We start from the raw sequence: 20404 nt of genomic DNA, 5'->3' as shown, positions 1-20404 counted from the left end.
TTAAATCAAACACCCAAACAACTTATTTAACGAGTTTATATTGAACCAAGGCCCATGACAAATTCAAAGCTGTCAGGACTTGTTACATCAACACCAAAACTAGTTCAGTGATCACAGCCTAAAGCCCCAACTGCAAGGCTGTGTTGCATTATAATTATTTATGACAAGTGCGCACGCACACAAAAAAGGTGCAATCATTAGTTTCATACATTTATAACAGAGTGAAAAATTAGGTGTGAAATGATTAATTAGTCTTGGTTGGATAGAAAAGTTACTTTAAATGTTTGCCTGTTAGAAATAAGTGATTGAACACAATACCTGGTTTACAGGTTGTTTTAAAATAAAGTTATTGCAGACAATCCGGTTGGTCAATGGCTAAGACCTGATTGTGTAAGGTGCTTTCCAGACCGAGGAAAGGGATGATCTGCACTTATAAAGAAGGATTTACTGCATATAAACATGACAGAAACATATTTTTTGTAATCAACATGTTTATTAAATGGACTGGCAACTACAACAGTAAACTAAGCAGCAGATTAAGATGAATGACAGCTTCCAGAAATAAAAGATAAAGCTTAACCAAGAATTACACCGTAATGCCCAATCATGCCCTTGGAATTAACTCCAGACATGAGTAGGCCACTTTGACCGTTTTATTGTTAGAAATCAGTGGTAGTTTTTAGGTGGGTATAAGCCATTTTAGGCACAGCAAAAAGGTTGAGGTGAGGTAAAGGTTGAGATTTCCCTTAAGTTTATGGTTTGATCACCTGCGGGCTCATGTTGCCAAATACAGGAAGGAACACTAATCTGATAACAATGACATCCAAGTAACATGGTGAGCAGGCCGAGCATTACAAAAGCCACTTGAACCTTAAAAATTACCGATAGTGGAAAATAACAAACACCACATATTGAACATGTTGTCTAAACAAATGTTGAAATAAAACACACCTTTAAAACATCACAACTTTGTTTCACAGCCAAAATAATAAGACCATTGAAGTAAAAACAGACTCATATTCCAGTTTAAATGGTCGGAAACCAAAAGTTCAGAAAACAAAGTTTTACAGATGCTTCTCCGTGTAGAGTCTTCTCATTTTAATTTCTTCCAAAAATCAAAATTTGTACAGATCACATGTTGGCATTGACGATGTCAGCAATACAGTTGAAAAATATCTGAATGTAACGCTTATAAGAACTTGTAATAACTTGAAATTGAGATTTGAGTTGATGGATTTGAAAGTTTGCCAAATAATTTCTCCAGAAAGTGTTGACAAATAAATTTGACCCCTAACAAACGCCACAGCTCCACCTCCGCCAAAGTGTCAAGACCGAGCTCGGACACAAAAACATTCAGGAATGTCTTTCTGTTTCAACAATCAAAAGCTGAAGAAAGTTACAGAAGGGTTTAAAAGTGTTTTAATCCTACAATAGTTCTTCTCAAATGGGCTTTAAATATTAAATCTGGTAATGAATCACGTAAATTTTGGTCACCTGCAAACTAAGCATTCACTACACCACAGCAACAAAACCTGTGTTGCATTAAAACATCATACAGTGAACTAGACAATGGCAGGGAAAAAACAAAACCTGAAAGTGCAACTCATCATGTATCCAAAGACTGAATATATGATTTAAGATGAAGCTGATAAGCTAGGTGAAACAAATGGAAGTAAAACGTATATTTTATGATCTAAAGATGAGAGCATGGGTGAAAGTTTGTTCTTATTCCTTTACAATATCTATGTTTTAAAACCATCAGATGAGAGTATTTATCTTTTTTTATGGTTTAAATGTTCTCCTTTTTTAATTTACTATATATTTAAGTGTTTATTCCCTCCGAACTGAAAAATGTTTTTGACACCTAGCACTCAGTCTTTGTAATTATGTAATTGCACTTAGAAATAAAAAATATATACACACCAAAATCCCATTTATAAACGAGCCTTAAAGTTCTCAGTTCAATTGTTTGAAATCAGATTAGCAGACTTTTGGTTTCTGGGATATATGATATCCCAAAAATGGCAAATGAAGATTTGTTTGTCCCTCAATACAAACACTTAGGTTTTAAAATTCTTCTATTAATTAAACAGCTGAAATCTGGCATCCAGCTGGTAAACATGTTGATGCTTAAATTCCAGACAAAAGCGTCAAAGGTTCTTGGTTTTCATTCTGAGAGTTGACGTTAAGCGCTGTCTGTCACAGGCTGCAGGGAGAACAGTGGAGAGCAATGAGAGGAAATAATACAGTTAGTGTCTCTGACATGAAACATAAACATACAATTTTATCACATATTTTTTGCATGGTCTTTAAGTATTAAGACAATGTAGAATATTTACATATTATTCCATGGTGTTATCCCAAAACCTGCATAATCAACCTACATTAAGCCCGCATCAAGTCCTGATGTTCCACATTAAGTGTCTCACCTTATCTGCCGTTAGCTTATCTCCAGCTGGAGCGTTTTCCTGGGCCTCTGCTTTTGACTCGCTCTTTGAGGAGGGAGCAGTTGCCTTGGGTTCAGCCACATCGTTGAGCTTGGCCTCGGCATTAGACTTGTTGCGGTCTACTTTGGGATCACCCTCTGCCTCTGTATCCTTCGGCCGCTTGGGGGATGCCTGACAAAAGGTTTGACGAAATGTCAGAGATAGAAAGCTCAACTATGAACTGAATATAAAGCTCTCTACTTAAACTGTGTAAAATTGACAGACTCAAAACTCACCTCTGTGGACTCCTCCGCTTTTCGTTTAGCTCCTCCCCTCTCGTTCTTCTCGTCGATGACAAGGGCCCCTTCATCCTCATCACTGCTGCCCTCGGCATCTGCTTTCTCCAAACTTTCTGTATCCCCTGCTCCTTCTGACTCATTGTCTTTCTTTGTTGACTACAGGCCATTGAAATAAAAGGAAACAGTTAAAGACTGTAGTTGGAGAGTATAGTTTTGTGGAAACATGTTGCATTGACTACAAGTTTTGTGCTTGCTGGCCAAACAAGAAAATGTTACAACACTCAATGCATAAAATGATCTCAATATGCATTTCTTCTTTTTGTCTTTGTTTGCATCCGTTAGCACCTTGAGGTCATCTCTCCCCAAACAGTAAATATTCAGCTGGTTTACTTGTTATGACACTTAATACTTTCACCCTCATGGGCCAGTGGGTGTGTAATGGGGAAGTGAGATACATTATGCCACAGAGTTAGCCAAAAGCTGATCTGCTGCCAATTTTGGTTTTCTTCAATTACAGTAAACCTTTACATTGTAATTCACACTGTTTCCTTTAACTCCTTCAGCAAACAAAATAAACAACATTTTGATATTACATGGGGCACAAACACAATGTTCATCACTCAAAGTAAAATAAAACACACTCAGCCTCTATCGTAGATTACACACACACCTCGTTGTCTTCATGTGTGACGGTGGGGTTGTTCTCAATCTCCCAGAGTCCCTCAGCGAAGCCTTTCCTCTTGTTTGCTTTTCCAAACTTCTCCTTGTTTTCATCGTATGGGCACAAATCCTTGGCCCCTAGGAATGCCCTGTGGAGGTCAAATATAAATAGTTTTCAAAATGTGTACACCAATCCACTTAAGCGAGTCAATTGCAAATGCCTAATTGGCAGAGATGGTCTTATGCCATACGAATAGCTGTGGATATTTTAACATTTAGATAAATGACAACACATTCTACTGAATTCCTATTTCTTATGACTTAATCAACAGAAATGAATCTGTATATTTATTTTAACAACTTACTGATACTGTTGTATATACTTTTTTTGCATTACATGATAAACAGAAACACAGCTAAGAAACTAGTTCTAGGGATGTTTGTTTGTTTGTTTGTTTTCTTAATTTATGTATTTACCATCATTTTCACTCCACTAGGAATAAGACAGACAGCATTAACACACATTACTCACGTCTCATGTGTCCCAAAAAAGAACACCTGGTACTTGTTGGAGGGTGACTTCACGGCTCCTTCGGGTAACTCGTCAATCTGTGAATTAAGAACACAGCTTCTTGAGAAAAGGGTCTGATATAAAATTGAAAGATCCATGTAATTCTTTGGGGAAAATGATAATGAATAACAACACAAAGCGAAAAGTAGATTTAAATATTGACGTGACAAACACAGGACCACTGTCAAACCAATGACAGTCACTAGTATTCTCAATAATGTTACAAGTTTAATAACTACATCATTAACACTGATGAAAAGGGAAGAGACGGAAATCCTTATGTTTGATAAGCTTGGACAAGAAAATATTTAGAATTATTTAAATATTAACCTTTTTCTGTCACTAGATAAATAAATGAACAGTTCCGACAGTAGGGGTAGTAATGCTAAATGCTAGGTTCATTCAATTGGACAGTGTTATGGAGTACCCTCCATTGCTAATTGAGAGGTGTTTTAAATGTATTGCTCAGCTCAATTGGGTCTTACCAGTAACTTCAAAAATCCTCTCTAATTTATCCCTCATCAGCCTATTGTGAACAGGGGTCATTGCACTTTTTGCCCATGTCTCTTGCCTAACATCCTTGCAGAGCACTGTTCGGCTCATCCACTCTGCCAGTATTAATTTGCGTTTTAAAACAGCAAAACACAGAGGCACAGGAAGGCATGGTGTAGGTTTGCAAATTGCCTCTTTTCTTTTGACATTCCCAGATAGGGCCACTGAACCGGGATAGGTGGGGCAGGACCTGCAGCCTGCTGACAAGAGGCATGGCTGATAAGACTGAGAAAAAAGGAGGGAAGAGGCACATATCAATACTGACGTTACCATACCCATTTATTTGTATAAAGTGGCACTCTAAATATTCTTTGTTCTTATTTAGTAACGTTATATGCATAATTGTATTTATTAAAAGCTCTGAGTGAGGCTGGGTTTCAAAGGGAAATGTAACCCAGCTAGTTAAAAGTTCACATTGTTCTCCCATGCTGAGCAATAAACAATGACCACAAGGTTTAGCTGCTGCTTGTGTATGGACCTGCTAACTAAACATTATGTTATGGTCTCATACCACTGTCTGATGTATGAGCCTCAAACAAATGTTACAACTCTAACTTACAGGCGGAAAACACTTAGATGATTTGTCGCAATAAGTGTGGGCGGCCATGTTTACAAAGTAACAAAGCATATGGCCACACAAGTAGCCATGTGTCGCCTGTAATGCAACAGTTATTAAGGGAAACAACTTGAAACTTATTCGGCTAGCATGCCACTTAGCTCAGTCACAGCCGTGGACTGAATGGACTCTTGTTCGTGTCCTTAGGCAGCACAACGTTGAGCTGCCGTTGGCTACTGAGCAGACGTTAACTTCGTGTACGTCACGACCGTTAACCTGCAGCCGACGTTCTGTTAACGTTGCCCAACGGCTCCTTGGAACGGAGAGCTCCGAGTTAACGTTAGCCCAACGGGCCCCCTGGAGACGAGAGCGGCACATGAAAGGCAGCGGTGGTAGCGGAGAGCCGCTAGCAGCGACGTTCATATGTAGTTAGCCGAGCAGAGCAACGAGGTGTCTGGTCGATGACTCATTCAAAAGAAATGTGCAACTGTCTACGGCTGGCTAACAATAGCTGTGTGTGCCTCATAGTGTGTGTGTGTGTGTGTGTGTGTGTGTGTGTGTATGCTGGGCAACGTTAGCTAACGCGACCGAGCTACCGCTAGGCTAACTCATGGCAGCTAACGTTGCATACTGTTAGGCCTTGCAGGTAAACAAGTGATGAGGACAGGCGGCCAGAAGGACTGACACGAATACCGACTATTCAGCTAGAAACCAGACAGTTGGACGTGGGGTGCTTACCCTCGCAGGCCAGTGTGGATACCCCTTCATTTTAGCAAATACCAGATCTCCGGGCTTGTATTCTCGCTGCCTGTTGGACCTCGGCATGTTTCTCGCAGAAAAGGACTTGATTGCCTTAAATGAGTTGAAACAGTAGCGGAGGCTCGTGGTGTTGTTGAGGCTTCACAGAGTCCGGGTCGGTCAACACCTGCTGCAAACAAGCCAAGCGCCCGTTCGTCAGCCGAACACCAACCAGGCGCGGAAAACTGGAGCGAAGGCGAAGCGGACGACTTTTGTTCGCCGATCCTGCAGGCTGTGCGCTGACGGCCGGTGGTAGCGGCGCCGGTCGGGGCTGTGCTCGAGTATCGCCACAGTACGGGTGAACGCGGTGACCAGTCGGTGTTAACGTTATCACACAGTCCCCCGGCTCGTCCCTTGGACTGTTTGGGTTTGAAATTGAAACCCGCCCGCAGACGCGCCCCCAATCTGCCCACCAGCGTCCCCAGTGCACGGTGGAGGTATATCCCCACACAGGAAGACAACACCACTGGTTTTATGAGAGCAGTCAATACAAATAAAACATTATTCACGTAGACATGTGCAGGACGACTTGAGATAGACATTCACGTAAAAGCATATTAATATTCTAAGGAGTTTACTGCCATCAAACAAAAATAAACAGACCAAGTCCATTGACATGGAGGCTCAATGTGTACAATCTCTGGGATATTCACAGGTTTCTATTCTGGAATACAACCATTTAATTAAACAAATCTAGGCTACATGTGTGAATGTGCAACGTAAGCACACAACTGAATGATGTATTTAAATATAAACATCTTTGATATAGGGCCTCACTGTCAATTAAGAGGGGGCCTTCATGTCCAGTCATGTCATGTCAGTTAATATTGTGCAACATTTTTTATAATATTAGGACAAGACAGTTGCTGAGCCTGTCATGTAAGGTTGTAATTACCATGCATCATCTGTCATGCAACAGCCCTCTGTTGCCAAACAGCTTAAATATTCAAATTACCATCCATTTCAAATTAGACAAAAGTATGTGGTAAATGTGATTGTTGGTCAACTCAATTCATATATATATATATATATATATATATATATATATATATATATATATATATATATATATATTGCTTTAACAACTTCCACTCCTCTGATTACGGGACAATTAGATTTTGTGGGACATGACTGCAGGGGTATATCAGGGGTATATCACACTTTGTTTGTTTGAACAAACACACCGTAACCACCCTGAGAAGGGTTTGAGCAGAAACAATCTCAACCCATAACCGAGTTGTTATGTTTTATTGATTCAGTAAACTGTTGCTGTACATTTATGTTTATACACACTCAGTCCGCCGGGGGTGACAATGTCCTGTAGCTGTTTACCAACTGATTAAAAAAACAGAAGAAGAAAAAGAAAGCTGCGCAGAAAGCTGCGCAGTGGCCGTTTCTATTATCATAAACGATGGAGGCGAATGTTTTGATCGAGTCTAGGGACTAAAAAAGCTCCGCTCTTGTGGTGTAAATCACAGCTGCTGCCTCAATCGATGTAATACTATGTGCAGTAAGTTATCTGAGGCGAATTTAGTTTGACCGAGCAAGAAAGGGCCAGTCAGATAATCCCGTGTGCTGCAGCGGCCTAGCTAACCTTAGCTGGCGGTGTTGCATTGGGACAGACCTTTCACTAATGAGCTCATTGTGAGGCCCTCTTTTAACCTGCGCTGTTTCCTTGATACTACAGCTCCATCGGGACTTATTTAATGATCCATGTAGTTATATATATAATAATATTATCGTACCTTTAATTGAAATTCGTCCGTCGGAGAGTGTGACCACGGCTTCTTGAGATCAACCCCAGGGGAAGTGGTCATCCATGTCCAAGAGTCCCTGCGGAATAATCATATTTAATAGTGTCAGCAAAGATGTCTTTAGTCGCCTATGGCAGCAGTGATGATAGTGACTCAGAAGAAAAATCAACTTCTGCCGCACCGGAGAGCAAAGTCAGCACCGGAAGACTCTTCTCACTCCTGCCTGCTCCTAAAAAGCAAGGATCGACAGGAGGAGCCGGAGGACCGAGAAAGGAGATGAAAGCAAACCGTTCACCGGGAGAGAGCTCGTTAAACGACGACCTAACGTTAGAGCCACAGGCATCTAAAGGAGGCTTATTTTCTAGTCTGCCTAGGCCGAGGAAGCGAACAGATCCTGTCAAGATCACTGTACCACAGATCCAGAGACGGGACGTGAGTATTGAGTCCTATGAAACTGTTTGCTTTGACGTGTTGTAGCTCCTGTGGTGTGCAACCAGGCTGTTATTCATACTCTATGTATTTTGTTTTGGTCTACAGTCAGACTCTGACGATGAGGATCAACCAGCAAAGAAGAAACTACAACCTCAGGTAAGAATGTCTCACTGTCTGTAGATACATTCTCAGTCACCTGAATGGTTCTGACCACATTTAGTTTGATTGATAATGGTTAACCATTATTTGTGACCTAAAAAACCCAGTGTTGAACTAGCAGCTAGAGCTTAACACTAGTTTTTTGACAGAGCCGTGAATGGGACTAAGATTTGACTCTGCGGTTTATATTTGTCTGATATTCTTTGCAACATGTCCACTTCTTCAAAAGGCCGTAAAAATACATAATAATGGGGGAAACCAATGACACATCTATTATTTAATGACTTCGCATAGTATACAAACTGTATCAAACTACACAAATGTAGCTGGCATTCCTTGAACTCACATTGTCCTGTTCCCTCCATATTTCTTGCCTCCTCCAGGGTTCAGGCCTTTCCTCGCTTCTACCACAACCCAGAAACCGGCCAATGAAGGAGATCGATAGACCCCTGATTCCTCACACACTCACCAAGCGCCAAGAACCAAAAGGACCCAAGCCTGGAAAGCCTGCACAGGGTCTGCTTGGTTCTAGTGCGTCTCCCTCCGCTATCAAAGCTGCGGCAAAGTCAGCCGCCCTGCAGCTGGCTCGACAAATAGCCGCTGACGACCAGGATAACGAGGAAGACATAACCCCACAGAACTACTTTTCTCTGGAGAGCTCCCAGCCTCTCCCAACAGTCGTCCCAAGCTTAGACCCTGAGCCAGGAGCCCATGCGGAACCTCTTTCCCTTGCACCTGGAGATGAGCCGGGTCAGTCAGATGCCCCTCTTGACTTTGGGGGAGCTGGTCCATGGGGAGGTCAATATCCTCAGTCTCAACAGCCCATGGGAGGCCCAGAAGCTCTCCCTCAGGTAATCATGACTCATAAAGTACCTTATACTGTATATACATATCGGCCAAAAGGCTTCAGATTCAAGAAATGAGACCAGCCCTGTGACAACTATAGACATTAAAGCGATATAATCCAGAGATTAAGTGACATCTCGGACATTTTCTCCTCTGACAGGGATACTTTAATGAGCCATATTACCAAGATCCTGAAACCGGATCGGCAGAGGCTGAAGAGCCTGGCAGCTCTGCAATGTTCGACGATGAAGCGGTAAGACCTTTGCTTCTGCTTCTATCTGTATTGTTTTGCTATGAACTTCCATACCTTTTTATAAGTAGGTTAATTCTTGGTAATTTTGAGGCTTCATTCAGCCAGGTTTAACACGTTGCTTCACTACTATGAGCTATTTCATCCTGTGTTTTAGTTTATGCGGCTGCAAGGGAAACGGAACAGGGGCAAAGAGGAGGTGAAGTTCCTGGAGATCAAAGGAGACGACCAGCTGAGTGGCAACCAGCAGTGGATGACCAAGGGCATGACGGAGGAGAAGCAGAACCGGCAGTCCTTCAGCAAGGTGACCTGACTGCATCTCTATGACTGCGGGGTCTGACAGGGTTTGGTGTACAGTTATGCTGAGCTTAATGTAAAGTTTTTTTGCTCAGCTTTTGGAAAAGTTGAGAGTGAGAACACTTAAAGCCCTCTAGGAATAAAATGTTTAATGTGGTTGAACCTAAACAATTTTCACAGCCTGATTCAACACACAGGCTTCTGATTTCTTTAACATAAACAATCACAAATAAGGAAGTGGCTTATGTAATCTGACACTTGAGGTTTATACTAAATGAAAACATGTGGATGGGCTTGATACTGACAGGGCTGTTATGAAAATGATGTCAAGCAAGTCAAACAGCATAAAAAAGAACTATATGTACTATAACACCTTTAACTCAATGTATCATCTAATTTTTTTCTACATTTCTGCAGAAAAAAGGAGAACTGCCTACAGGACAACAGCGACGCAAGCACCAGATAACGTATCTCATTCATCAGGTGAGTGCTGCCAAAAGTCAGTGTAGGCTTGAAATGTTACATTAGTTCTTTTGGCACCGAAACCGCACAGGCTTTGAGGGGGTAGGGATTTGGAGTACATTGATGTAGCTACACTTAAATTAAGCTACACTTAACAAAATTTGAAATTTCTACCTTATTTTTCAGTTGGTTTTGAAGGTGAAACAGAGAGTCTGTGCTCCCGGTGTGACATGTCTGCACACATTCAGCTCAAAGTTGTTGGCCGCCATGCTTGTTTGAACAACGCTTACATCAAGCATTGTGTTTTATTTATATGACTATTGTATGCATGAGGTTCATCCTGAGAGCTGCAAAGATGAGACTACACAACACATTCACACTAGATAAAAATAGTTGACAAATTACTCTTAACTTTGCCTATAGTTCCTGTTTAAAGCTCAGAATATTCGGCTACACAGTCGTGTTCGGTGTTGTTTCATCTTTACACACCCCAGATGGTAGTCAAAGACGTGATTAGTGCCCAGGGTGGGGATTTATTCATAATGGTAAGCTGGTTGGTATTCAGAGCTCATAGTTGTCTGTGTACTCACTCTGGCTTTTCAAACTGGATCTTTTTTCTTCTTTCACAGGCAAAGGAACGCGAGTTGGAGCTGAAGAACAGCTGGGCAGATAACAAGCTAACCCGCCGGCAGACACAGGCCAAATATGGTTTCTAAATGTCACACTGTGGACTCTTGGTGGACTGTGGAAACCCTGCATCAGAAAGTAGAGTAGAGCTTTCCAGATTTCTCTACACACTTGTGGAAAACTTGTGTTTGGGAAGAAACTATACACACCTTAATACAGATTTTCCCTCCTGTATTTATGTTGAATTGTTATTATTTAGTATTTCTTTTGCTCAACTGTTTCATAAGGGGTTACTTTTGTACGGAAAATCCAGCCGCAGTTGTTAATCTTCCTTTCACATTTACAGTAAATATAGGCTCTATTCCTACAGTTGACAATACAACAGTGTTTGTTAGGTCCCTGTGGCCAGTCAGTGGCAGAGAAGATGTGACGTGACCCTCAAGTGGCTATTATAAATGTTTTTCTTTGGAAGTGTATTATTTTCCTGTTCATGCAGCGGACATTTATGAATGACTCCTGTTTTGTGATAAGTAAAAACGTCTCCACACAACATGTTTGGTTCTCTGGCAGTTATGCAAATGTTAGTAAAAGGTTGCCTTTGATAATGAGAACTGGACCAGAGGCAATAGAAAGCTGTGATGCATTGCATATTTTGTAAAAACAAATAAAGATGTTGGAATACATATGCTGCAGTTGCTCACAATGACTTATTAAAGTAAGGATGAAGAGATGTCCATGTCTGTCGCTGTTATTTCATCCCTAATTTTTCATTCACCTCATGTTCTAGCATTGCTGAGTAGGGAACCAGCATACCTGTCACAATCTGTTCTAAAGTTGGTTTTGTAGAAATTAATTGCCAGAGAACCAAACATGCATTTCACTTCGAGCTGGTTCTTTAAAACGGGACCTTTATCTCAGTTTTACCCAGCTGCATCCAGCATGTATTTTACAGATTTAGTCATTTGCTCCTTATGACATCCCTATGACAAGTCTTTTTTAGCAGTGCGTGACTGGCAGTGAGGCAACACATTTAGCCTGTAAACGCTACCCTAAATAGAAATCACATTAACTTCCAAGTTTATTTTAAGTGGTTGAGAGGAGGCTTCAACTGTATCTCTCTGCTGCTCCAGTCATAAGAAGATTCTGCTGTTTAACTGAATCTGTGTGTGTGGATTGTCCTCTGCCAGTGATTCAGAATGTTTCAAATACGCTGAAGACTTTCAAGGGGAAACTGCTAAGAACTGTTTAATGTGGTGAAACAAAAATACTGCCAATCTCTCCAGCTTTAGTGAATATTCCAGGTTTCTGCTCTCTTGGATTGATGTACAGATCATTTTTGCACCAATATTTCCCATCCTGCAAAGCTGCCTTTTAAATAGCATTTCACTGAAGCAATAACGTTTATTCTTTATTAGGCTTTAATTGTCTTTTAACAAAGCAATTATTCCACCCTGCATCTTTGTTTTCTAAATCGGAAAATAAAGTAGAAATGTAAACTCATGAGCAAGGTTGCTTCTATACGCACTATATTTCACTACACGTGGATTTTCTAGATAGCTTCATGTGTAAACTATGTCTAGGTGTGGTGGCAGCAACAGCTCTGTAGTTTCCTATCTTTGCTGCACCAAAACATACACAACCTGATCTGCCTCAAAATACAATGACATTTTGGCAGAAACATACCAGCAGTCCAGGAATATGGATTGCTTCCATACTCTAGTTTTGGTGCATACACTGCCCGTAGAGCCTGTCTCTGAGCATATTTACACACAAACACCCAAAGCAAGTAACCAACAGTCTGAATACATATAATCGCACATTATCTTTAGACAGGAATATAAATTCTAGAGGTAAAATGTATGCAAGCTCCAACTTTTTCTTTCCATGACACCTATTGGACAGTGTAAAGTGTTTGGATGAAATAACATTTCTATAAAACAAAGCACACATTCATGCTCTCCTTGATTTATCATATGTCTCACTGTCCTTGGACAAAAAAAATAAACATTGACCTCAGCGGGTTTCATTAGAAGATTGACAAAGCATACTACTGATTCAGTGACATGTATTTTTTTTTTACCCTATACTTTTGTTATGCTTGTTGTGCAATTCAATTTAAAGAATAAATATTTTTATTTTTCTGGCTCCATTCCTCTAAATGCAATTGGCTGGTTTGATCATGTCTGGTATCACCATGATGCAGGAATTATATAGAGTAAGATTACAAAAGATCAGTTTCTGAAACTATTATTTAGGGTTAACATGTAGTATGAATTAGTTCATTTAACTAACGACATAATTAATGACGCACACAACTGTTTTGATTAATGTATAATGTGTATTATAAGTAAACAATATCCATTGTAGTTCTATGCACGTTTTCATTTGGAGTCCTTTAATCTTTTTTCGGGCTGTCACTTGGTGGTGCTGTTGTGTCTTCACTCGTCTGTGTGCTAGCTGCCGTTTCCTCTTCTCCAGCTCCGCTGACTTGACTCACAGAGTCTTTACCTGCTTCAGCTTCCACTGCAGCATCAGAAACTGCATTCACAGCAGCTCCCTCCTCCTCAGCAGCAGCAGCAGGTTCTGAGATATCTGCAGCCGCCTGCTGCATTTGTGTTTTCAACTGCCGCTGATAACTAGCAGACTGGTCCTCATACGGCAACAGTGCAATGGGGATGCGAACTAGGTCCATTCCATTAACCTGGAGGACAAAAAATATGAATAAGAAGCAGTCTGGTTTGTAGCAGAAAAACAGCCCACGCCTGCTTCTGTTAAATCCGGTTTTAAATTGTTTGTGGTTCAGGGAGAGTGACATGAAGACGAGATCTTGGTTGAGGAATACTAACAAAAAGTTCAAAGTCAAGATAATTCTCTACAGAAAATGTTGGTATTTAAATTATGTGACTGCTGCATTTTGCTATTATATCTAAATGCGTTTTTTCTTGCAACATACAGTACCCATATGTAAAAAACACTTTAAAGACTAGCTGTATGGAATCAATTTCTAGCAAGGACTAAAAAAGCATCTATAGTGTGGAGCAACGCTAATGAAATCATATATGTGACGCACTGAAAAATAACATTTCTTACCGTAACTTCACACCAGTAGTCACCCAAGTCCTTGACTGACTCAAAAGGGAGACTCAATGCATCAGGTGGCACCACAACTCCCAGCTGTGAACAAGGTTTGTTTAAGTCAATGAAATGATTACTTGTACGTTCAGTAGAAGCACTTACTTAATGTCAAACAGGAAAAAACATGGATGAGATGACAGATACAGACACGGCCATACCTTCTTCTGTAACTGTCTGCAGACAACATCCTTATTGAGCTGGAATTCTTCTGAGGGCATCTTGTTTATATTCAACTTTGAGCGTTTCAGGTACTCCACTGTCTGTAAAACAGAAAAGAAATTATCAGGAAACCTTTGTTTAAAAACTGACAGCTGTAAAGTCTGTTTTGTTCTTTCATCTCTTAAAAACTGACCAGCATATAGGATTGGTAAAGAAAAAAAAAAAAAGATCTGTATATAATGAAATGATTTTAGAGAACTCACCAATTGTCCAGTGCGTGTTTGGATTCTTTCCTCTGGCTTCCCCTCACGCAGAAGCTGTTGGTAAAAATGAATCATTAATATATATACATTGCTATCTAATATGTGGGGAAATAAATGACAGTATTTAAAATAAGTACACACTCTTAACTCCTCAGCAAATATCTGTTTGTTCTCCGGCGATGGATACACTGCAAGGCCTTGGGGGAGCAGCTTATTTCTTCCGACAGACTTTTTCACAAACACAGTGTCTCCTCGCCCACCAAGCTCTGTAGGAAGTTAATTTAATAATGTAAAAAGTTGAATTGGTCTTAAGAAAACAACTGTGAGAGCATTGCATTTATAGATACTCACTGGGTACTGTCTGAGTCAGGATGAGCTCCATCTTCTCCTTAGGAACAAGTTTTGTGTCTTCAACCAACTTGTAGATTCGATGTCTTCGTGGGTGAAGCCTCGGCGGACTGCCTACTTTGGATAAGGGCACCTGCCACCAGCGCTCCACCACAACTGTGTTCTGTGGAAACATTAACCACAAACTTTTAAAGTCTGCTGTCATATTTTATAGCCTTCACAAAACCTTAATTCATGTTAATTATTTATGGCTCTCCAGCAGAACACTGTAATGAGGAAGTTAACGAAGGTGGACCAAGTTCATTATACATCCCCAGTCATAGTGACCACATACAGATAGAATACATGTCTTTTTAAAATACAGTACTTATCGCAATGACAGGTGCAAAACAAAATTTGTTTAATGACCACCTTTAGGTGTCATTTTTGTTTCAGCTAAATGTTAACAAGTTTCCAACTTGTTTTTAGAGCTTAAAAAATATCTCAAAAGGATGAGCAGATAAGTTCGAAGCAGAAAATCAATCAACAACAATATATATGATAATTAACTAATTTGTATAGCATTTATTTAAGTAAAAGATTTCAAATATGCTTTGGTTACAAGTTCTGAAATTATATAAATGGCTTTTATCTCACGTTTAATTGAATATCTGAGGTTTGGACTGTTTGTCTGATAAAACAAGTAAATAAAGACAAAAGCTCTGGGAAAGTACGATGAATCTTTTTTTACTACTAGATCACGTTTTATAGACAAAAAGATTGAATAAAAAGTCATTTTAATTGATCATGCAAATAACCTTTAACCGCAAACCTAATAACATCAGACTAATTTGCACTCCTGGTAGGTTTTACTCAATGGTTTCAAGCAACAAATACAACCACTGAATGGTATCTACAAATGACTGGACGCTGTTTAGTGACGATACGTGTCATAACGGTCCTGAGTTAAGTGGTTTAAAACAACACCAGCTTATGAATTATGTTGTTTAAAACGTGCAGAGACACTGACATATTATTCATTATTTCCTGACAGCGTGCAGAGACACTGACCTGAGCAGGAGTCAGAGAGAAACTCCTGACAGCCGGCTGGCTGAACAGCTCCTGAAGGACACGGCGGCCTGAGCTCCACATGTTCATTTGACTGTGAGATTCACCACCTTCAATAAATCACTTTAAATAAATCTCTAAAAAGGTCTATACAGTCTGGGCTCAGGCACCTCCACCATAAAGTTATTCCTCGGTTAGCGGTCAGATCAGCGCTGCATGCATGTTAGCTAGAAAATGCTAAGTGGCGTTGGTTGTGTGACGTAAAAGGACCCCATCGGCTGAAATAGTAGTCCCGGCACAAGCCTGAAATAAAAGTCATCACCTTGGAAAATCCTCAAAATCTGGATGTAAAAGTTGACTACATCAGAATATACAGGCATTCAATTCTTTTTTTTTTTTTTTTTGTACTGAATCTGTTTTATTAGGAATAAGTACAAAAACAATGAGCCAAAAAGCTTATTGTATCTTTTCTTGATCCTTGATCTTTTCTTCTCCTAATCTATTTACTAATTATTTTTTAATGCTGCAGCAATTAGCTCATTTTCTGGATTCCAAAGCAGAATTAGACAAAACATTAAAGATGCAAATATATCATTGCGTAGGCTACAGTATACAGTATAGTAAATGCTAAGTTAAATGCATCAAGAAAAATACAACAAGCTTTATTATAGAGCATTTTAAACTCAGAAGTCTTGTTTTGGCTGACCTTCAGTGGTTTATCTTCTCACCTTTGATGTAGTGATGTAGATAGATAGACAGACAGATAGATAGATAGATAGATAGATAGATAGATAGATAGATAGATAGATAGATAGATAGATAGATAGATAGATAGATAGATAGATAGATAGATAGATAGATAGATAGATAGATAGATAGATAGATATTTTTTTATTTTCGTGTCATGCACAAAAACGTGCCCAACCCTCATGGGTTTACAAGACACCAACAGTACAGCTGCAGTGGATCCACATCTCATCAGGTCACATTTGATTACAAGATGACATGTTGCTTCACTGCTCCATCTTAAACAAAACATTCTGCCTTCTCTCCCAGGCCTGGCAAATAAAAACTGCTACATAGAAGGTTCCTTTCCTAAAACACAACTCAAGTTTTTCGTAATCATCCAGCCAAAATAAATCAACATAAATGGAAGTCATTTTACTGAAGAGGACATCCCTTATGTCCTCGTAAACAGGACAGTAAAACAAAAAGTGCACCTCATTTTCAATTTCCCCGAGCTCACACAACAAACAGATTCTGTCCTCCTCTGGAGTGGAATGAAACCTACCGGTCTCTAGGGCTAATGGTAATGTTCCTGAGCGTAACTGTGCACATAGGGATCTTTGTCTTTTGTTTAAATTATACTTAACATAAAGTTCTGAATTATAGTTGTTTTTTATGAGACAATAAGTTCGTAACTTTGGTTTACACCATATGTCAACTGAACATTTTTCTTTATGCATAAGAAATAGTTTGGTCCTAATATCCTGAATATTACAAAGTAACCAGTTCTGAAAAATGAAAGACAGGTCAATCATATAAAACAGAGATTTCAAACCCTTAGCCCATGGATGGACATGCAAAATGTCCCAATGAAATATCTTTTTTGTAAGTCTCTGATCTGACATGTTCACAAGTCTATTCCAAAGTCGAAGCATTTGACATTTATGTCGGATCTTTGGTGATTCCCAACCCATGTCCCCAGTAATGGCCAAAACTGATGTTGATTTTTTAACTCCCAAGAATGATCTAATCGCTCTGTGGTGCACAGTGTTGCAACTTGTGTGCTCACCAAAACCCCAAACACCGGAAACATAGTCAGACACAGGACATACACATGAGTTATATAGTTGTGTATATGTATGAAATCCTAAATTACCACAGTGTTTGACTTTGTTCAGTACAGATCCTAGTGAGGGAAGGACAGAGGATGTCGCATGTGCACAGATTGTAAAGCCCTCTGAGGCAAATTTGTAATTTGTGATTCTGGGCTATACAAAATAAACTGAATTGAATTGAATAGTGCTCTTCCCACTGACTGAGCTAGAACATTGACAGCTTCTTTAAATGTCATGTGCTCATCGAGAGTAATGCCAATTTCACCACAATTTGTCAGTACACAGTGACATTACTATTGGGAACACACTTTTGACTTTGAACTAGAGACAACCTAACGATCCTTGGGTGCTCAATAGTACCCAGAATTTATTAAAAACTACAGTTGTGTGGAATTTACACATTTTCACACCATTAAATCATGCAAAAAACATATCAAACTTTTATTGAATATACTACACAGTTCATTGTACTTATACAACCTTAAGTGGTGCAAGCAAGGCAAGTTATTCTTTTGTACGAATTAACAATTTATTCTCTATCTCAATGCTTAATCAGTATTAACCGCCACTAGTTTATCTAACATCTCTTCTATCGGCTCAAGTGTTAACTGCTTCCTGTTGGTGTCAACAGGAAGCATGTGATGTGACAGTGCTGTTCCTAAATGAAACTACACAACATGTGGATAATGACTAATGTTGAATTAAGCTGGACATATCTTATTCAGGCTCCTTGTGTGCGATCAAAACTGACCCTTGAAATGTGGCAAAAATGTTACATACTGTAAGTCTCAAGTGAAGTAAGGCACCTTTCTTCAAGAGTTTACAGGAAGACTGGAGAACTATACAATTCTTTATATATTTGAAAACATGAAAAAAACTTTGTATCACACATCACCACCAGCAGGTTCATGAGAATCACTTGTTGCACCATAGAAAGTATAGCGGTTGGGTATCAATCTGTGTCCTGAAATTACAGTCTTACAGCAGGTGAGCAGAGCGAAGCAACAACTGCAGATGAACATGAGGCTTGTAGCGACCCACACCAGGGTGGTGACAGCGAAGGCAAACTGGTAGGTTGTCTTGTGGCAGTATCTAAATGCTTCAGGTGTGTAGTTGGGGGGATAGACAGGATAAACCCAGAAAGTGCCTGTGGGAGAATGTTTCAATTCATTTTAGATTTAAAAGTGCACAACAAACTGAACCAAAAGGCTCTGAAAACACATTTTCTCAATAAGCTTTTTACTACAAGTGACTGGGTCCAACATGATAATAATCAGCTATAGTTATTTCACATGTGAGATTTTTTCTGCGCTGTTTTAACTGGTTTAAAGTAAGTGCTAGAAAAAAATGATGCTGTCTCATACTTTAATACACCAAACAGGAATCAGAAACTGAAGACATTTGGTGGGATGTTTGGTCACCGTCGATCAACTGTTATCAAATCACACCCACACGATCCTAACAGCGTTTTTAATGTTTAACTGTTAAAGATGTTTTGTTTGTCTAATTTTCAAGCCCTTGAAAACTTGTCTCCACATCTAAAATCAAGTTTTTTAGGTGCTTTAAACCGAGTGTTTTTGAATTATAGTGGAGTAGAATGTAGAAGAATAAAGAAGCTTGAAATGGAAATGTTCAAATTCGTACTTATGTACAGCAATTGAGTGAATATAAATAGTTACTTTAGACCACTGCCAGAATGTATAGTCTAGAGAAATATATCTAAACATAACATGTCTGCAACGTTTTTCTCCCACCTGCAAAGAACCATCCGAAAGAGAAGAGGTGTAGGACGGCCGTCAAGGTCGAGCACATGACGGAGACCATGCCGTCCCCCCAGTTTTTCCGGGTGTAGGTCAGAGACAGAGATAGGAGGTGGATTGTTCCCAGCACTATTAGGTAAATGGGGATGTTGGGCTGCACTGGACAATGGCTCAAATGAGTAGCCCCTGTGAAGCAGGTGTGCAGAACCAGAAATATGTCAACATTAACAGATATATAAATATCACAAAAATAATACACAGAAATATTACAGTGATCAGAAAAGAAGTAGACCCACCCAAACCAATGGCTGCAATCATCACCATCCACCAAATCATATTCACCACAACTGAGAAAGAGGGAGAGGGTCAAGGATTGGTATGTAAAACATAAAATAATGCAGACATAAATGTGATGGAGAAAAAAAGACTTCTAACCAAATGATGAAATCAGTACGGCACTTTGAGGCCTGTCTTGGACATGAATTGGCAGGTACATATCTGTAAAGAAAGTAAGAGTCTTGTCACAGTTTTACACACACATCAACAGGAAGAGGAGCTGCAGCATCAATGTTATACTCTACCTGTCCGGTTCCGAATGGACACACTTTAAAACCTTTTTTTCTTCTTCTCTTCTCTAGGTCAGTGTCGGCGTTAGTCACTTCTTAACAAAGTGTCAACTTTGTTCACAACTTTTTTTGGCAGGAAGTTAGGACATGTTGTTCAAGCCAAAGCATTACGGCAACTGTTTTGCAACACTCTCTGTGTTCAACTAGGAAGAAGCAATGCTAAAATCTGTCATCTGATAAAAAAAAAACATCCGCAATTTGTGTCTGTAGCCACAAAACCATTCACATGATGTCCTATTTCTCTTGCAAACTACACTATTCTGAAATGTTATGATTCGAAATTCATTGGGCAATAAATCTTATGGGGATTGCATGGTGAAGGGGTCAACTAATGTAATCCAGCGCAGAAAAGATTTGGTGGTCACCTTGCAGTAGCACAGAGAAAAAGCTATATCATCAGCTCTCAGCAATGTTGTAGTAAATACACTGGGTGCACTTGCATTTCACATTTTGTGCAGTAAAAACCGAGTGCACCTGCTTAGGACTGGTTAAAATACATATTCTATAAAACTAAAATGTGTTTGTTATTTTAATAG

At 39.6% G+C, this 20404-nt stretch overlaps 4 protein-coding genes across 5 annotated transcripts; 1 reads left to right on the top strand and 3 right to left on the bottom strand.

The window, feature by feature from the left end:
• Positions 1-481: 481 nt before the first annotated feature.
• On the bottom strand, positions 482-7841 carry LOC129097073 (hepatoma-derived growth factor-like). Of its 2 annotated transcripts, XM_054605782.1 has the most exons (7): positions 7798-7841; positions 7608-7695; positions 3918-3994; positions 3396-3534; positions 2723-2881; positions 2430-2618; positions 482-2206 (listed from the first exon to the last, which is right to left on the bottom strand). In XM_054605782.1, the coding sequence occupies exons 2-7, from the start codon at positions 7677-7679 to the stop codon at positions 2186-2188; spliced, it is 657 nt and encodes a 218-aa protein (XP_054461757.1). In that variant the 5' UTR covers positions 7680-7695; positions 7798-7841; the 3' UTR covers positions 482-2185. The 2 variants fall into 2 exon arrangements, with proteins under 2 accessions (XP_054461757.1, XP_054461756.1); XM_054605781.1 differs by lacking the exons at positions 7608-7695; positions 7798-7841 and adding an exon at positions 5803-6279.
• Positions 7731-11484, top strand: prcc (proline rich mitotic checkpoint control factor). The gene is made up of 7 exons (XM_054605779.1): positions 7731-8048; positions 8154-8204; positions 8591-9058; positions 9214-9306; positions 9461-9607; positions 10018-10083; positions 10692-11484. The coding sequence occupies exons 1-7, from the start codon at positions 7731-7733 to the stop codon at positions 10776-10778; spliced, it is 1230 nt and encodes a 409-aa protein (XP_054461754.1). The 3' UTR covers positions 10779-11484.
• Positions 11485-11717: 233 nt separating this feature from the next.
• mrpl9 (mitochondrial ribosomal protein L9) lies at positions 11718-15900 on the bottom strand. Its single transcript, XM_054605780.1, has 7 exons — positions 15645-15900; positions 14598-14757; positions 14388-14512; positions 14247-14300; positions 13983-14084; positions 13780-13863; positions 11718-13390 (listed from the first exon to the last, which is right to left on the bottom strand). The coding sequence occupies exons 1-7, from the start codon at positions 15729-15731 to the stop codon at positions 13085-13087; spliced, it is 918 nt and encodes a 305-aa protein (XP_054461755.1). The 5' UTR covers positions 15732-15900; the 3' UTR covers positions 11718-13084.
• A 2022-nt stretch (positions 15901-17922) lies between these two features.
• LOC129097613 (transmembrane protein 272-like) lies at positions 17923-19987 on the bottom strand. Its single transcript, XM_054606513.1, has 5 exons — positions 19824-19987; positions 19678-19740; positions 19539-19589; positions 19237-19428; positions 17923-18629 (listed from the first exon to the last, which is right to left on the bottom strand). The coding sequence occupies exons 2-5, from the start codon at positions 19736-19738 to the stop codon at positions 18367-18369; spliced, it is 567 nt and encodes a 188-aa protein (XP_054462488.1). The 5' UTR covers positions 19739-19740; positions 19824-19987; the 3' UTR covers positions 17923-18366.
• Positions 19988-20404: the final 417 nt, after the last annotated feature.

Source organism: Anoplopoma fimbria, chromosome 10 (genome assembly GCF_027596085.1).
Source record: "Anoplopoma fimbria isolate UVic2021 breed Golden Eagle Sablefish chromosome 10, Afim_UVic_2022, whole genome shotgun sequence".
NCBI lineage: Eukaryota > Metazoa > Chordata > Actinopteri > Perciformes > Anoplopomatidae > Anoplopoma > Anoplopoma fimbria.
This window is presented reverse-complemented; position numbering and strand designations above follow the sequence as displayed.

Coding starts and splice junctions, on each gene's coding strand:
- mrpl9 (XM_054605780.1), bottom strand. CDS start 15,731: ATGAACATGTGGAGCTCAGGCCGCCGTGTCCTTCAGGAGCTGTTCAGC. Junction 13,864..13,982: donor GCAGACAGTTACAGAAGAAG/GTATGGCCGTGT, acceptor CCTTGTTCACAG/CTGGGAGTTGTGGTGCCACC. Junction 13,391..13,779: donor ACTACTGGTGTGAAGTTACG/GTAAGAAATGTT, acceptor TTTGTCCTCCAG/GTTAATGGAATGGACCTAGT.
- prcc (XM_054605779.1), top strand. CDS start 7,731: ATGTCTTTAGTCGCCTATGGCAGCAGTGATGATAGTGACTCAGAAGAA. Junction 8,049..8,153: donor CACAGATCCAGAGACGGGAC/GTGAGTATTGAG, acceptor TTTGGTCTACAG/TCAGACTCTGACGATGAGGA. Junction 9,307..9,460: donor CAATGTTCGACGATGAAGCG/GTAAGACCTTTG, acceptor CCTGTGTTTTAG/TTTATGCGGCTGCAAGGGAA.
- LOC129097613 (XM_054606513.1), bottom strand. CDS start 19,738: ATGTACCTGCCAATTCATGTCCAAGACAGGCCTCAAAGTGCCGTACTG. Junction 19,590..19,677: donor CGTACTGATTTCATCATTTG/GTTAGAAGTCTT, acceptor CCTCTTTCTCAG/TTGTGGTGAATATGATTTGG. Junction 19,429..19,538: donor GATTGCAGCCATTGGTTTGG/GTGGGTCTACTT, acceptor CCTGCTTCACAG/GGGCTACTCATTTGAGCCAT.
- LOC129097073 (XM_054605781.1), bottom strand. CDS start 5,889: ATGCCGAGGTCCAACAGGCAGCGAGAATACAAGCCCGGAGATCTGGTA. Junction 3,995..5,802: donor ATCCACACTGGCCTGCGAGG/GTAAGCACCCCA, acceptor CTTAATTCACAG/ATTGACGAGTTACCCGAAGG. Junction 2,619..2,722: donor AAGCGGAGGAGTCCACAGAG/GTGAGTTTTGAG, acceptor ACCTTTTGTCAG/GCATCCCCCAAGCGGCCGAA.